The 16,737-nt window shown below is 38.7% G+C and overlaps 1 protein-coding gene across 2 annotated transcripts in view; it reads left to right on the top strand.

Annotated features, from left to right (window-relative positions):
- The window catches only part of LOC307130744 (BICD family-like cargo adapter 1), a 28,242-nt gene that overhangs the window by 1,298 nt on the left and 10,207 nt on the right, over positions 1 to 16,737 (top strand). Inside the window, exons 2-7 of one of the 2 annotated variants that reach the window (XM_079823875.1) lie at positions 56 to 271; positions 6,384 to 6,500; positions 6,774 to 6,920; positions 7,326 to 7,505; positions 11,852 to 12,001; positions 13,842 to 13,919. In XM_079823875.1, coding sequence (XP_079680001.1) covers positions 56 to 271; positions 6,384 to 6,500; positions 6,774 to 6,920; positions 7,326 to 7,505; positions 11,852 to 12,001; positions 13,842 to 13,919 — 888 coding nt within the window. Of the gene's footprint in view, positions 1 to 55; positions 272 to 6,383; positions 6,501 to 6,773; positions 6,921 to 7,325; positions 7,506 to 11,848; positions 12,002 to 13,841; positions 13,920 to 16,737 lie in introns of both variants that reach the window. The other variant, XM_079823874.1, reaches the window with a different exon arrangement.

Here is a 16,737-nt window from a genome sequence, read left to right as displayed (position 1 = left end):
ATGAAGTAGAGTGTTGACGTTGTGATTGGATGTTGGGCTGCTGCTGTGTCCTCAGGAGCTGCAGCAGGGCAGGTACGAGCTGCGGGTGAAGCTGGATGACTGTCAGGCACAGTGGGAGAGTCAGGTGTCCGAGCTGGAGCGGGACGTGCAGGAGCTGCAGGCGCAGGTGGACACACTGAACCAGACTCTGAGTGAGGCTGAAAGAGAGAAGTCCCGACTGAAGCATGAGCACAGCGAACAGAGCCAGAGACTGAGAGAACAGCTGCAGATGGTCAGTGACACCTACTATATTCTACATCATCCCTCACATCACCCAACTTTTACCCATCTTTTCAAGCATCACGTTTACTATTGCTCATATTTTGGTTTGTGATCTGCCATCACAAACATCAACCCCAAGTATTACTCCTCATTATCAGTAGAACTACGGGCATGAAATGACACCTCAAGTAGTGCAGGCCAGTAAGCAACCAGCACACACACTCACATTTTCTTAAAATAATTAAGAAATATAGTTCATCAATAATCATATCAAAGTCAACCTGTTGCTACACTCATATATGTGGTGATCATAGTGACAAGCCAGTTTTCATGATACGATCGTTAAAGGTAGGTGTGTTTGTTGCTTTGCTAGTGTAAAGAATTTGCCCTTTATTAGCCAGACTTCAAAACCTGACCACACACGTAATATATGTACACAAACGCAGGGGTCATAAAAGACTATAACAATTAGAAGGCCAATTATGCAACAGGTACTGTCTCTCGCTCAGATAAAGATGACGTTATGCTGTTCCTTGCTACAGTGTAGCAAATGGTAAAATGAGCCATCCACATATCCTAAGCCTGCATGCTTTTAGTAAATCTATGGGTAACACTTACAATAAGAGTTTCCACAAAGTTTCAGTTGTTAACTACAAGTGAACATGAACAATGACCAATACGTCTACTGCATTTGTTAATGAATGTCAATTTCAACATATAATAATACATTTTGAATTCAAAAATTGTATTTGATAAAATTAGTAAATGCGCTGTGAACTAACATGAACAAAAAAAAAAACAATAATTGTATTTTGTATCAACTAACATTAACAAAGATTAATAAATGCTGTAAAATACGTTTCATTGTTAGTTCATGTTGAATAATAAATCATTTATTAAGGTTATCAAATGGGACCTTATTGTAAAGTGTTACCAATCTATAAAAAAATGACAAAAATGGTCAAATTTTTTTTCTAGAGTAAAGAGTGCATGATCACAGTATTTGCTGTTTTGTGGCATTTCTGTTTCCTTTCTTCATCCCTTCTGGTTATGGCCATATGAGCTAAACACAGTAACATCTGACTCAAATTCCATATGAAACTCATAAAAACACATTTCAGCAAAATATATTTGCATAAAGAAAATGAAACATATTTTAGGACAATTCGTATTGTTGGACCCAAGACCAGTTGTGAAGAATGAAGACCAAGAGTCAGGAGTGCAATTAATTAAAGAAAAATTTACTGAAGAATAGTTTGCAGTTTCATCAGCAGAAGCCAGCTTCAATTCTCACAAGGAGTTTGTAGGCTGTGGTCCCTCTGTACCAGATTTTGTACATACAATTTCTCAACAGTTATACTCTTTTCAAGGTCTAGCCACGTCAATACTGCAAGTTGAATGATTCTGATTGGCTAAGAGAAAAATAGATAGTCATAGTAAATTTCCACACATTGTCAGTTAATCAGATGCACGTCTCCATAGATCACTTGTTGACGTTTTCACCCCGGAATTAGGCACATAGTGACCTTCCAGGTCTGGAGCAGGCACCAGCGTGTCCAGAACAACATCCCATCACTCTCCCCAAGATGCCCGTTGTACACCTTCAATAGTCACAGATACACAGTCTCTCCAAGGTTGGAGTTGGTTGAGCTCCAGTTCTGAACAGAAAGTTTCCCAAAACATACTGATAACATGTGCTTTCTCTCAGTGAGAGGTACAGACAGTATTCTCCATAGTTCTTTAGTGTTTCAGTAAAATAAAATGTAATATATAATGAAAGACAAATCCATGTTTCATCTCTGGAAGCCGTGCTAAGTGAGTAAGCACTGTTACTGCACTCCTGGCATGGGCCAGACCCTCAGTCACTCCTCAGACCAAATGCAAACTTAAGAAAACGAATATGGAGAAACAAACAATCAGAGGTTATATCAATTAAATAATATCATAACAATATATTGGCTGATAAAACTACATCCAAATTTTTATATAATTTTTGAGAGCCTGATTAAAAAAATTAAAAAGTGTAAACCAGTTTGATCCAGTGTAAATTTTAAAACTAAATGTACAGTCCTATGGCCAACAAGATATATATTTTGTGTGTATATATATATATATATATATATATATATATATATATATATATATATATATATATATATATATATATATATATACACAAAATAAACATAATATAACACAATTGCACAAAAGGCTGCAAATTCACAAGTGAACTTATCGGCTAGTCAAGGTGTGGATGTGCTCTTCCCGCAACAGCGAGCTAAAACCCGGAGAACAAAGAATTCACAACATTCTTTAACATTACTTTCTTTATTCTTTTTAATCCACCTAACCATCTCTTAATGAGTGCTGAGTAGTCCCTCTAAAACGAAGTGTACCGCAGACAGCGGTCATTAATTATCATATTTTTCAGAACTACTGTCTGAACTTTACAATGCATTTAGCCAATTTAATTAACTTCTAAGTAGTGCCGAGGTATTTGCTGATAAATATAAAAATAAATTCATAATTTATGAAATACTTTTTTTGTACTGTGTACTGATATTAAATTTTGGCAGATACTGATAACCAATAATTATTTTTATTTGAAAGGCGATACCCAATATATTGACCTTTGAGAGCCTGATTAAAAAACAAAACAAAAAAATGTCAACCAGTTGTATGTCGAAAACATCATACAGCTCAGATAATCATGTGTCATATGTCATTTGAAAAGTCTCGGAGTAGAATACAACAAACATTATGTGTTTTGGGATTTGACCCTGTAATTTAAGCAAGGTTTTGTACATGAAGACCTGTAAGACCCATATGTAAATAATATACGGATGCAGCATTTATGTCATGTTTATGTCAAGTTATTGCATGTCAAATAAGAAAGATATGTAAAATTTCCCTTGAGCACCCTTTTTTGTCTTTTCTCAGCAGTTTCTCAGCATGAGGATGTCCAAATGAAATGACTTAAAAAAACTCCTCTAAAAATGCCTTCAGTGCTTAAAGGGTTAACAGTTGTGTTCTCATTATTATTTTATGTAGTCTATATGACAGACTTGCGTTGCGCTGTATTTTGTACTGTATTTTCCTTTTTGAAGTGATTCCAATCATATTTCAAGCAATTTAAAACCACCATGGCGACCAGTGCACATCTGAAGTGTCTCATCTGAAGGAAATAATCCATTATCTATCGGCTTTAAGATATCGGCCACATTTTTGTATCGTCTCTATAACGATAACATTAAAAATTAACATAAATCAGCCGATGTTGATATGGTGTCCAATATATTGTGCATCCCCCACAGTAATATATTACTGTAATACAAAGAAAACCTAAATTTAGATCCACCTGCTCCTGTTGACTCATTCACACACGTTGCTCTCACATTGGGCTGGTATCTAATCTCGCAGGTTTGTTATGCTCAAGGTCAGGGTTTTTTTTTTATGTGTTTGCACACTTGCCAGGATTCCCAGTTCAAACTCATGAGCTTATTTATAAAGCTGTACATGACATTTAATCAGTTTTGTATGACAGACATGCCAAAACACTAGGGCTGTGTTCTGTTGTGTGTGTAGTCATGTGTTGTTGTCAGTTTGGACTGGAGGAATGGCTAACTCATACTGTCCCACTGTTCTCCACACTTGACGTCAGTCGACTGAAGTAGATGTAGATGACAATATTTTTCCAAGAAGTCAAAGTTCAGGAAATACTGATGTTTACTGTATGTATCCTGTCTTGCTCTGAAGGAAGAGGAAGTGTGTCTTACTCATTCCACTGCGGCTCCCTCCATGTATACGCTCTTTTTTTAACTGCTCTTGAATGTTGTCTTCAGTGGAGTTCTAGATAAGCGACTTTTATGGTTCGGTTGCAGATGTGCTTTTGTCAGTTATGGTAAACAGCCCATGATTGGTGAGTATTTAAGCTATACTTTTTGAGACAAAAGTAAACTTGTGTGCCTGTCTGTGTGGACTAGTGTCCCCACAAAGACAGTACAATTTCAACTTAAAAAAAAAAGGAAGCTTGTGTGAGGGTTTGGATTAGTTTAGGTTAAATGTGTGTTTGTAAGTATTCCGTATACTTTCTGGTGTTACTGTGTATTACATACTCTTAGTACCGAACAGTAGAGTAGAGAGGCGTACAGAAGCACTGTCAGGAGAATACAGGGTAATTTAGAGGAAATCGGCCTCCCCTAGTTGTTTACAGAGAAGGCTCAAAACAAGCATTTGTTTTTCCAGGAAAGCTGTGTCTTCCTGTTCGAGAGAGTAAACCTCTCAGGATGCTCAAACACGCTTGCAGGATGCTAGGTTTCTCTCAGGTGGTGGGTCTTCTGACAGTTTTACTAATACTTAGATTTGATCGAACATCAATTTTAATTGTGCTGTTGTTACTTATGGGACAATAAACAAGGGTATTCATATGAACATAAACCCTAAAGTAATGCATGTTTCTTCTGCACACTTTGAATTCACCTTAAAATAGGTGAACTCTGATTCAGCAAATCAGTCACAGTTTAACAGCATGACTTTGTAAATCATTCACACTTGTGCTGTTCTCCAGTCACCTGCTGTGAGGTGGACCAGTCTTACGTAATGCCACACCTACCCTCAACAGACTGCATGATTTGAGGTATCGTTCAAGTTTAACACCTGTATGAGCAGCAATAATGATGCATCCCACCAGACAAACACCATCAATGGAATTAAATTGGTTATATGCAGCGATCTAACTTTCGAAAAAAATTATCGTTCTTTAATAAATGTGACCATGGAGCACAAAACCAGTCGCACGGGTATATTTGTGGCAATAGCCAACAATTCCATTTAATGGTTCAAAATTATCGATTTTTCTTTTATGCCAAAAATCATAAGGATATTAAATAAAGATCATGTTCCATGAAGATATTTTTTAAATTTTCTACTGTAAATATATTTAAAATGTATTATTAGTAGTAATATGCATTGCTAAGGATTTCATTTGGACAACTTTAAAGGCAATTTTCTAGATTTTTTGCACCCTCAGATTCCAGATTTTCAAATAGTTGTATCTCTGCCAAATATTTAGTACAGTCCTATCCTAACAAACCATACATCAATGGAAAGCTTATTTATTCAGCTTTCAGAATCTCAATTTAAAAAAAAAATTACCCTAATGACACATGATTTTGTGGTCCAGGGTCACAAATAGGTCTTGAGGAGGGAGCCTTCAAATTCATGCACAGATTTCAACAATGTACATAAAGTTGCTTCCAGAGTTGTGCGCAACAATTAGTTGTTCCTTGATTTTTCTTCTTGGTTTTTCTTCAGATTTTTTAGTTTGAACAAATTTACTCTTTTGACCACATCTGTAAAAAAAATAATATTACTTTAGTTCTTTAGTGTTGATTTTCGACTGTTAGTAGTCCATTCAGTAAAGGCTGTGACACGATCTGATTAAGTAATAAACAGAGATGTATTCGTTTGGAGACGCCACAGGAGATTGATAAGCTTTGTCAAGAATGCGATGGTCTGGCTTGGGGCATCAGCTGGCAGGAGCGTTATTGAGTGCTACAGGGGCTGGACCTGCGCTGGTTAACATAATAGCACGTTAGCTTTATCTCCAGTCCTGAATAGCCTTTCCCTCAAGGGACCACTAACCGTTTGGTGGTTGGTAGTTGAGTCTCATTGAACCAAGACCTCTTGCCACCCCTCCATATGCTGTTGGGCGTGGGGTCATTCCCCACCCCCGTCCCATACACACTCACAGTGACTATCTAGCATGAGGATGATGCCTCTGCCAAGACCAAGATGCCAAGCCGCATCTGTCATGTGGCTCTTTGATCTGGTTCTGAGCGTGTGTGAGGAACGTTGAGGGCTGTCTAGTTATCTGCTGATTCAGGTTTGTCACCACAGGCCTCCGAATGCCCAGTGCAGGCTTTTGTTTAGCTCTTATCAAGCGAACGTAACTCCTTTTCATTATGAAAATGGGACACATTCCTTAGTGGAAAAACATCATAATAAAAATATCAGCCCATTTGATTTGTGAACACACTGCATGTATTTGAAGGCTGCCAATGAGCTTTGTTGTTCAAACACACTGGGGTTTTTGATAAGTGAGCTGTGTTGTGTATGTTTAGGGTATGGAAGTGGAGCAAACAATGACCAGCGAGCTTCAAAGACTAAAACAGGAAATGAGAGAAAGAGGGCATGCCAGACCCCAGGATGAAGAAATCATCAATGCTCTTAGAGAACAGGTGAGAAACAGTCCCATACTTACACACTTGAATATATACTCCAAAAAATAGTCCAACACTGATTCTGCGGCTTTCCATGCATGCTTATTTATTAAATATTATATAACTGTTCATTCCGGACCTCAAGTTTGTTTGTTCTAAGAGTGCTTTCACTGTTGTATCACTCTGTTTGTCTTTCTGGCATTTGACACCACGCTCAAGCCTGCTCTTCCATTCAAGGATTATAATAATGTTGTGATAATTGTGTGTGTGTGTGTGTGTGTGTATGTTCAGGTAGCACGGCTCACGCAACGGGAGCAAACACTTGAACAGCGCTTGAAGATGACTTGTCACGAGAATGAGGAATTTAAAGATAGTGTGTCCTCACTACACAAACGCCTGGATTTACAGGAACAACAGAGTCACACACACATACAACAGGTTTGGTCGCTCACTCAACACACTCACACATACTCAAGCAAATGCTTAATGTTAACTAATAAGGCAGGAAACTGTTGCCTGAATGTGCAACTGGAATCTCGTGGTTCAGGCTTTCTGTCTTAAAGTTTCAGTACAGTTCTCATGATAGGGGAAAGTGTAGTCACATGATCGAGAGATGACAAACATTCTCAAATGCTGATAGGATGAGAAATCAACCAGGGCTTGAGGAAATAATTACACCAAAAGTGGCAAAATGTTTGTTTTGTTTTTATACAGTTAGGAAAAATATGCCCTCATAAATGTAAACATATGCCTATTTCAGGGTCAAATATTGTCTCTTTCTAAAAAATAATGTGCACATTACTTAACCTACATGAGTAATAATATTTTTTTTCTCTGTCTCAGCTGGCAGAGGCCTGGCGAGAAGTGGATGGGGCTCGTTCTTGGGCACATGAGCTGCAGTCTCAGGTCGAGGAGCTGCAGGAGGAAGTGGCCCTTCAGGAGAAAAGTCACAATGACACATCTTTACTGTCTGAGCTTGAAAACAATCTGGAGACTGCAGCCTGGAGCCTGGACAAAGAACAGGTGATACACTGAACTGTTGTAACCTGATAATGCCAGATTGTACCACACTCTACTTTCGAATAAATGTGTTACGGGATATTGCAAGCTAATTTTACATGGGCCTGGTTAAAATGAAAGGGATAGTTCACCCAAAAATGAAAATTTCCCCATGATTTGCTCACCTTCATGTCATCCTAGGTGTATATGACATTCTTCTTTCAGACGAATACAATAAGAGTTATATTAAAGGGGTGGTAAAACACATTCTTTTGAAGGCTTGACTGTGTTTGTGGGGTGCACTGTAACATGTGTTCATGCTTCGTTTTAAAAAAAATTGCCTTATTTTTCATATATTTGACCTTTATTCTACACTGCTCTGTCCCTCCTTGTAAAACGTTCTGATGCTTTCCGGGTTGTATGAAGCCAGTCCCTCAAAAATACGCGATGGGCTCAGATTGGTTAGCTGGCCCAGTGTGTTGTGATTCGCTAACCGCCTAGTGCACGTTTGTCGGAAACGTCACGCCCCTTACCTTTACCGGAGGCTGTGCTTTGGTCAGTATTAGAAACAACGGCGTCAATAAAACCATATGAGCCCGAATCAGACCCAGAACATTTGAGTGAAGATGATCGAGCAGAACCTGTTCAGTCCTCAAGAGTAAAGACTGCGGATCTATAATGATCGCTACTGAATGGCACTTTAACTTTTGTATTTTTAGAACGATTATAGCCAAATATCTGTCGCAAGAACTAACCCAAAACGAACACTAAGCACTGGCTTTAACTAGTAAGTTAGCCAAATCACACACAGAACCATGTTTAGCATGCCTGTAGATAAACAATACATAAAAGCTCTAATCAAAGAATCATTTACACTAATGCCAGGTTCGCTGTTGAGATTTTAACGTTAGTGTTTGTAACGTTAGGTGTTCGTCGGATAACGTTAAAGGCCAATTTATACTTCTGCGTCGAGTGCACGCAGAGGGTACGGCATACCCTACGCATAGACGCGTTGGATACGCCGTACCCTACGCCGTAGCCTGACGCGCACCTCTCCAAAAATGTAACAATGCGTCAATTCTAAGCGGACCGCAAGCGCTGTGATTGGTCTGCCAGAACCCTTCCCTCAGGTCAATAAATAAATAAAAAAATCTGCGATAGGAGTGTGTGTGTGTCAAGAAATTGGATGATAGTTCCTTACGACTGCTATAACACAATATTTTGCAGTCCAGCGATTCTTTATGGTAGTAAATAAATACATAGATCCGCCGAGTATAGTTTATTTATTTTCTCATTAAAACCAAAGATGTTAATCAGTAATTGTATATCAAGAACAGGGACACATTAGGGTATATTTCGTGAATGAAGTCTCCGCAACAGCAATCGATTGCTCGAGCCACCGCTGCTGAAAACAGCGGCCACGAGCTCTGCATGATTTCACAAACACATTCCAGCGAAAGATCGCCTTATTTAACTTTACTAATCAACTAGAGATGCTTAATTTGTATTAGATACAACAACTCAAGCTGCAAGAAAAGCCGCTCTCTCACTGCTGCTGATGCCGACATGAATGCACACATTCTACACAACAAACTGCTTCTTCTTCGGCTGTTGTCTTGATTACACCAACATGCCCGAGGACACTGCCTACTAGCGTCTGCATGTGGAATTGCACATTGACGCAGACAACAGCGCAGAAGTATAAATGCTCACGACGGCGTCGGCTACGCGCGTAGCCTATGGCGTACACTACGGCGTTCTCTCGACGCAGAAGTATAAATGGGCCTTAAGTATGAATGAGCATTTAACAGACTGGTTTGCAGAACAGCGCTGTCATCTGTTTACTTCCTTGCTACAACCTATTACAGGAAAACACATTGCTGAAATATAAATCAGACTTACAGGTTGTGGCCCGTAAACAGCTTCTGTTTGTAAATCCAGCTTTCAGGACAAGCCGTTGTGCATATCCTGTATTGAACTCGCGAAGTTTGTGGAAGTTTTCCTCCGTGAAATGTGCAGCGCGCGCGTCGTGCATCCACGCACTGGCAGTGTTTTTTTCACGCAGCTGACGTTGTGCAAATCCGGCATTGAAATCGCGAAGACGGTGGATGTTTTCCTCTGTTAGATGTGCTGCAGGGAGCCCTGCGCGCGCCTGTTCCCCGTCTCAAACACACGTGCATATAACATGCTGTATGTTAAACGCACTGCAACGCACCCCCGTCCCAAGGAAGGCTGAACAGAGCAAGTACCCCAGACCTGCAATCCGGATGGAAATAACAGCGTTTCCTTGGCATCGCGGCAACAACACTCCAGCCTAACTATACCACAACAGCGCCGCGATACAAAATGGCCTCACCCCCCCTTATTTAATATTCTCGGAGGAGGGGTTTATGTAAATATTCAGCCTGTTGATGTCACCAACCCTGGAGGAATGTGTGTAGTCGCCTACTGGCCGTTTGCTGTAGTTCTTAGAAACTGATTTCTTTAAAAGCAAATATCTCCCTTTGCTTTAAACTTTGAACGTTGTAACTTTGCAGATGTTGTTTATGCTCAAGCAGCAACATTACACGCTAGCTAAAGTTAGAATAGTGAAATCGTGGTTTACCACCCCTTTAAAACATATCCTGGCTAATCCAAGTTTTATAATGGCCATGAATGGCAGAATTTGAAGCCCAAAAAAGTGCATTCATCCATTATAAAAGTACTCCACACGGCTCTGGGGGGTTAAAGGGTTAGTTCACCCAAAAATAAAAATTCTGTCCTTCGTTCATCTTCAGAACACAAATGAAGATATTTTTTATGAAATCCTAGAGCTCTCTGACCCCTCCATAGACAGCAAATTAATTAACAATTTCAAGGCCCTGAAAGGCAATAAAGACATCGTTAAAATAGCCCATGTGACTCCAGTGGTTCAACCTTAATGTAATGAAGTGTCGAGAATGATTTTTGTGCGCAAAATCATACAAAAATAATTACTTTATTCAACAATTTCGTTGCAGATTAAGTTTTAACGATGTCTTTATTGCCTTTCTGGGCCTTGAAAGTGTTAATTAATTTGCTGTCTATGGAGGGGTCAGAAAGCTCTCGGATTTCATAAAAAATATCTTCATTTGTGTTCTGAAGATGAACGAAGGTCTTACGGGTTTGGAACAACATGAGGGTGAGGAATTAATGACAGAATTTACATTTTTGGGTGAACTAACACTTTAATATAGACCTTCTGAAGCAAATCGTTTGGTTTTTATCAGACAAACATCCATTTTGAACACGTTTTAATGTAAAATATCTAGCTTCCGGCTGACCGCCTTCTGTATTCAACTCACGAAATAAAACATAACTTGCTTTATTAACCCCCGGAGCCGTGTGGAGTTTCAAATTTTGGGCTGCCATTCACTGCCATTATAAAGCTTGGAAGAGCCAGGACATTTTTTAATATAACTCCGATTGTATTCTTCTGAAAGAAGAAAGTCATATATACCTAGGACGGCTTGAAAAATGTTTTGGGGTGAGCTATCCCTTTAATACATGTACAAGGAACAGTGTAACAGGTCACCATTTCTATAGTAATCTTTTGACCACATTCAATCATATTTTTGCCTTCACTATTTCACTTAATTAGTCCAACAGGGTAACAACTATTCCATGCAGTCTATATTGTCTTCCTCTAAAGCCGCTCACACACCAGAAAAGCAGCAGCTGTTCAGCACATTCAGATGTGGTCTGGTATGGATTCTGACCACATTTAGTGAAAAATAATAATACTAATTTATGGTTTGGGCAAGTGGAATGTCCTCAACCACCACCAGTGTGCAGCATCTGCCTGGATGATGCAAAGGCAGACATAGTGCGGCAGAACGCCCATCCCACTCCAGCTTATTGGTTGAGAAGTGATAGAGTGTGATCGGATCTCTATCCAGCTGCACCAGAGACAGATTGGAGTGAAGGTGTAAATGCAATCCTTCTAAAAAATATCCAGGCACTATCCAGATAGAAAATGCATGTTAATGCCAAGGGGTCATCCGACAGATACGTTGAATGTGAGACTCCCTTAAGATTCAAAAGCCGTGGGTAATGATGAGGCCTGAAAAGTATATGCAAATGCAAATTAAAAATGTATTGTTTTCCCCAAAATTTGTGTGCTACAGGATGTATTTGTATGCTTATTGGTGTACAGTGTCATTACTTTTGAATTCAAATTGAGTCTATAGGCTCTTGTGTGTACTTTAATCTGAGGTACACTATTAGTGTGGTATGTGGCGGTGCTCACCTGGTTTTGAAACAATGCTAAATACACATAAGATATTTACAATACATTTATGCCAATTTGATATTTGGGCACTCCTGAACATCTATCTACCCTTGCCTAGCAGGTCACTCGGGAGGTGCACTACATCCTGGAATTGCTAAGACCTGTGGCCTTCAGATCAGAGGCTGAAGAGAACTCAGATGACAGCCTGCAGGGCATGCTGGGACAATTGAAACATGCAGCACAATGGATAGCACAGAGTGACACACTACAGGTAAAGTTGCTTTATATGGAACACACAGTGAAGCGTAACAGAAGCTGACATATAATGCACTGCACATAACATGTCATCTTTCCTGGAGTATTTAGACTTCCCACTGTCTCCCATTTCAACAACAATAATTCACATTCTCAAGCATACAGTAGTGGGCAAAAGTTTTTAACGTCCCTAAAAGTTTGATTAAACTATCAAATTTTGAGAAAAATGAAAAATAAATTAAATACAAGGGAAGAACAAAACACTAAATTGGTTAAGGCATTTATCATTTAGCTGACAAAATTATTTGGCAAAAAAGGCAAACTACAGCTACAGGTTTTATTTTACTTTGCAAAAATGCATAGAAAAACAAAAAGCACTCAGGGAAAGTCATACTTTGACTACAACATAGTCAGTTATTATTATTTTGTTGGTTCTCTCTTGTTTTTGCATGTGTTCATAATTTCTTACAATTAGGCATGTTTCCTTGCGTTATCACATATAAAACAATCGACTCCAAGCACAACTATGCAATATGCTTACATAATCTTTGACAAATTTTTAATAATACTTTAATAAAGGGTTAATATATTTAATTTCCTGTGCTGGAAAATCCCTTTTGGCCACTACTCTAAATATTCAGACCATATCAGTTATTTTTATTTGGCCTCATGGCTTGTAAAAAGATTTGTCAATGAATGAATCTTACGTAACCTGTCCAGAACGTTCCCGGATCATATTCCTTTCGTATTCCATATTCATTCAGTCAAAAGGGGGGGAGGCTTTAGCATAATTTCTTTGCTTAAAGACAATGATGCATTGTGGGATTTTCTTTCCAGTGCAAAAAATGTATTACATTTATGATCTATTTAATAGTTAATTCAGCATCAGTATAAAGAGAATGACTAATATTTGACCTAAAATGAACTAGTTTATGAAAATAATGTTAAAAATATTATGGTAAAATAAACATGCAACACATTTATTTTACTTGCTTGTACCTGGACCTGCTTTTGTGAGATTCGCCCATTATGAATGGACAGGATATCAGAATATATATTATTTACTGTCAGTTTGCATCAGTAATTGCTTAAGTGTGTGTGTGTGTGTGTGTGTGTGTGTGTGTGTGTGTGTGTGTGTGTGTGTGTGTGTGTGTGTGTGTGTGTGTGTGTGTGTGTGTGTGTGTGTGTGTGTGTGTGTGTGTGTGTGTGTGTGTGTGTGTGTGTGTGTGTGGACTGGTAATCCCTACGTAATGGGGACAAAATGTCCCCACAGATGGCAATATCCGAAATCCTCGTCCTTGTGGGGACATTTTTTGGTCCCCATGAGGAAAACATCTTATAAATCAAACTAAGTGATGTTTTTTGAAAATGTAAAAATGCAGAATGTCTCCTGTGATGGGTAGGTTTAGGGGTAGGGGTAGTGTAGGGGGATAAAATATACAGTTTGTACGGTATAAAAACCATTACGCCTATGGAAAGTCCCCATAAAACATGAAAACCCAACGTGTGTGTGTGTGTGTGTTATTAATGGAGAAAAAATAAAATTCCAACCAGGCTATTGATGCATTATATTGCTAGTTTGGGCCAGTGTGTGCATTGAAGTGGGACCTGCATCAGAGTTCAGGTTGGGGTGTGTTCAGTGGGGATCAATGAAGCCTCAAATGTAGCCAGAGGTAAAGACTGAGAGAGAGAAAAAGTGGGAGAGATGGAACAGAGGGTCGTTTATTTACGTTACATGATACTGATGCTGTAGAGAGATACACCCTGCCATCAAGGCCTAACAAAGACGACACTTCACAAATTGTCCCGGGCTAACCATGCAGCACTGAATGCTCCTGTATCATTTGTGTCTGCAGGAGATGAGGAAGTCCATTGTGGGACCGGTGAGCGATCCTTGTGAGAATGTCATCCAGATACAGGAGCTACAGGATCAGGTAACATTTATTCATGCATTCCAGCTTTCAGCCACAGCCAATAACAGCCCGATACCACTGTCACTGACCTGGGGTCTGTTTCTTAAAAATGGGACCATTGTTTGGAGGGCCTTGCAAAGCCTGAGGAATTTTTGTACAAAGATTCACTGCTTTTCTTGCTGGGATTCTCAGCTGAATTAAGACATTTAACAAATGCAGTCAATTGTTGAATTTGTTGCGAGATACATTTTCAGGAAGAGAAGAATGTTACATGGCAAGGCATGTAAAACTAATCCTCACTGACTCTCGTTTGGGCTTTTTACGCTTTAAATGGATAAAGGTGAAACGTGTAATTTCTGGCTAAAATGATCAATTGCATAAAACACTTTCACCCCATCTAAATGAAACGCTTCACCTTTAAACCCACCATTAAAAATAATCCTGGCTTATCTTGTTCTGTGTTTTACACTGTTCATACTTTGCCTTAGGGTTAAAGTCTGTCCTGGGTCAGCAGTTTTCAAGTTTTTGGTTAGCATTTTTAATGTGCATATTTACAAGATTTTTAACATTGATTGGACAAGTTAACACATGCTGAATTTTTTTTTTTTTTACAACTGAAAGGTCATCAATATTTAATGAGGCACAATCCTAGTTTAACCCCTGGTTTCACAGACAAGGTTTAAGCCTAGTCCCAGACTAAAATGCATGATTCATGTTAACTGAAAGAAACTTGCACTGACATATCTTAAAATATGTAACTGCCATTGTTTTGTCTCAAGATGCACACCAGTATGTTTTCTTCTAAGGTACATTTATATATGAAGGTAGCCGTCATTCCCGCTGTTAAATTATATACTACATTTGTATTAATACTGCAGCAAATTCAAGCACTCTCTCTGAATCTCCCAGCGCTGTCTAGAGGTTAACTGTGTCAAGACACGCAAACACTATATGAATGTTATAATGCAGCTAGAGCAGGAATCAAGGCTTCATTAGTGCAGTTACACATGTTAAGAAGAAGAGGTGCTCTTTTGGATTTCAACAGAATCAGACACTACTGCTATTTATATAGCATATTTCCCATTATGAATTATAATACCATTTGGTTTGCTGGTCCGTTTGGTCAGATTGCTTTCATACCTCAAGCGTACCATCACAGAGTGTTTTGGTGCGGATCTGAAACCTGATTGCTGTGTTCACATATGCCGAAACGAACCGAACAAAGGGAGAAAACACACACCAGGTTCTGAAACAAAAGCTCAGGTGTGAAAACTCTAAACCCCGTCTGTGAAACCAGGCCTAAGAGTGATTGTCTGTTTCTAAACAACTTGCTGTAACCACACTTTTTTTTTTTCATCTGTACACAACCAGGAAAAATATTTAAAATGTTTCTCATTACTTTAAAAACATTTTGATCATTGAGTTAAGCTTAAATGCAAGCAAGTAGAGCAAAAACAGGCCTGGTTTCACAGACAGGGCTTAGATTAAGCCAGGATTAGGCCTTCCCATACGGAAATGTAATATATGTACATATATGAAATATACATATATTACATATATCCACATAGAAAGTGAAAACATATTGTACATATATATCTGCCCATATATAAAACCTATCAGAAAATGGAACAATTTCATATATTGACATATAAAACTAGCCCATATATTTTATTTATGTATAATACAGTATTTTATATATGTCACATATATAATTATCAATATACATGATATTTCTTTGTATATATCAGTGGTTCTCAACCTTTTTTGGGCCAGCGCCCCCTATCCATTATCGAGGTCCCTTAACGCCCCCCCCCCCCCCCCCCCCCCCCCACCCACCCACCTCTCCACACACACACACACACATACACACACACCAACCAAAAAAGAGCTATGTATGCTAATTATTATTCTGTTGTAATAATAATAATATGTATATTATTCACAATATTATTGTCCTTATTATTAATATTATTATTAAATCCGTAACTTTTTTTGTAGGGTGATATCAGCTAAATTGGGCCACTTTTTGGTAAATCGCTTGGGACAATAATACAATACCATATATGCCTTTTCCATGTGTTTTTATGATTATTAATCACTGTTTTTGATAATGTTGTGTTGAAATTATGTAAAAAATATATAATTATTTAATTATGGGTCGCTGTTTCAGGTAAAATGGGCCGCTGTTTCAGGTAACCAATGGGCCAGTCAAACTGGAAAGGGAAATAGTGATTTATCATCAATTTTAATTTTATGTAGCCACATAAATTTAAACTGCATTAAACAAACTTCTGCCTTCTGCATTGAATGCTGCCAGACAAGTCGTTGTCTCCCCCTTCTCTCCTGCACACACCTCCATACATGGTTGGCCAACCTGTCCAATGACCTTTGTCGAACTGAACTGGGCTTCGTTTCCCAAAACCATCGTTTTCCTTCTCCCTCTCTCCTCTATTCTTGCTTTCTTCTCGTTTGTCATACTCACTGTAAATGAAATATCTACCACCATTATTACTGGTGGGGGGACATGGTGTGTGTGTGTGTGTCGGTGTGTGCTTGTTTATGTGATTTATGAGGACACAAATTTGTATAATGACATTTACCAATTACACTGGTATTACAACATCAAAGTGGTTTATGAGGACATTCTAAATGTCCCTGTAAATCAAATCGCTTTAAAAACATACTAAACAATGTTTTATTAAAAATGTAAAAATGCAGAATGTTTCCTGTGATGGTTGGGTTTATGGGTGGGGGGATAGAAAATACAGTTTGTACGGTATAAAAATCATTACGCCTATGGAGAGTCCCCATAATGTTGTTGCACCAACATATGTGTGTG

The sequence above is a fragment of the Gobio gobio genome (genome assembly GCF_949357685.1).
Source record: "Gobio gobio genome assembly, chromosome: 8".
Taxonomy (NCBI): domain Eukaryota; kingdom Metazoa; phylum Chordata; class Actinopteri; order Cypriniformes; family Gobionidae; genus Gobio; species Gobio gobio.
This window is presented reverse-complemented; position numbering and strand designations above follow the sequence as displayed.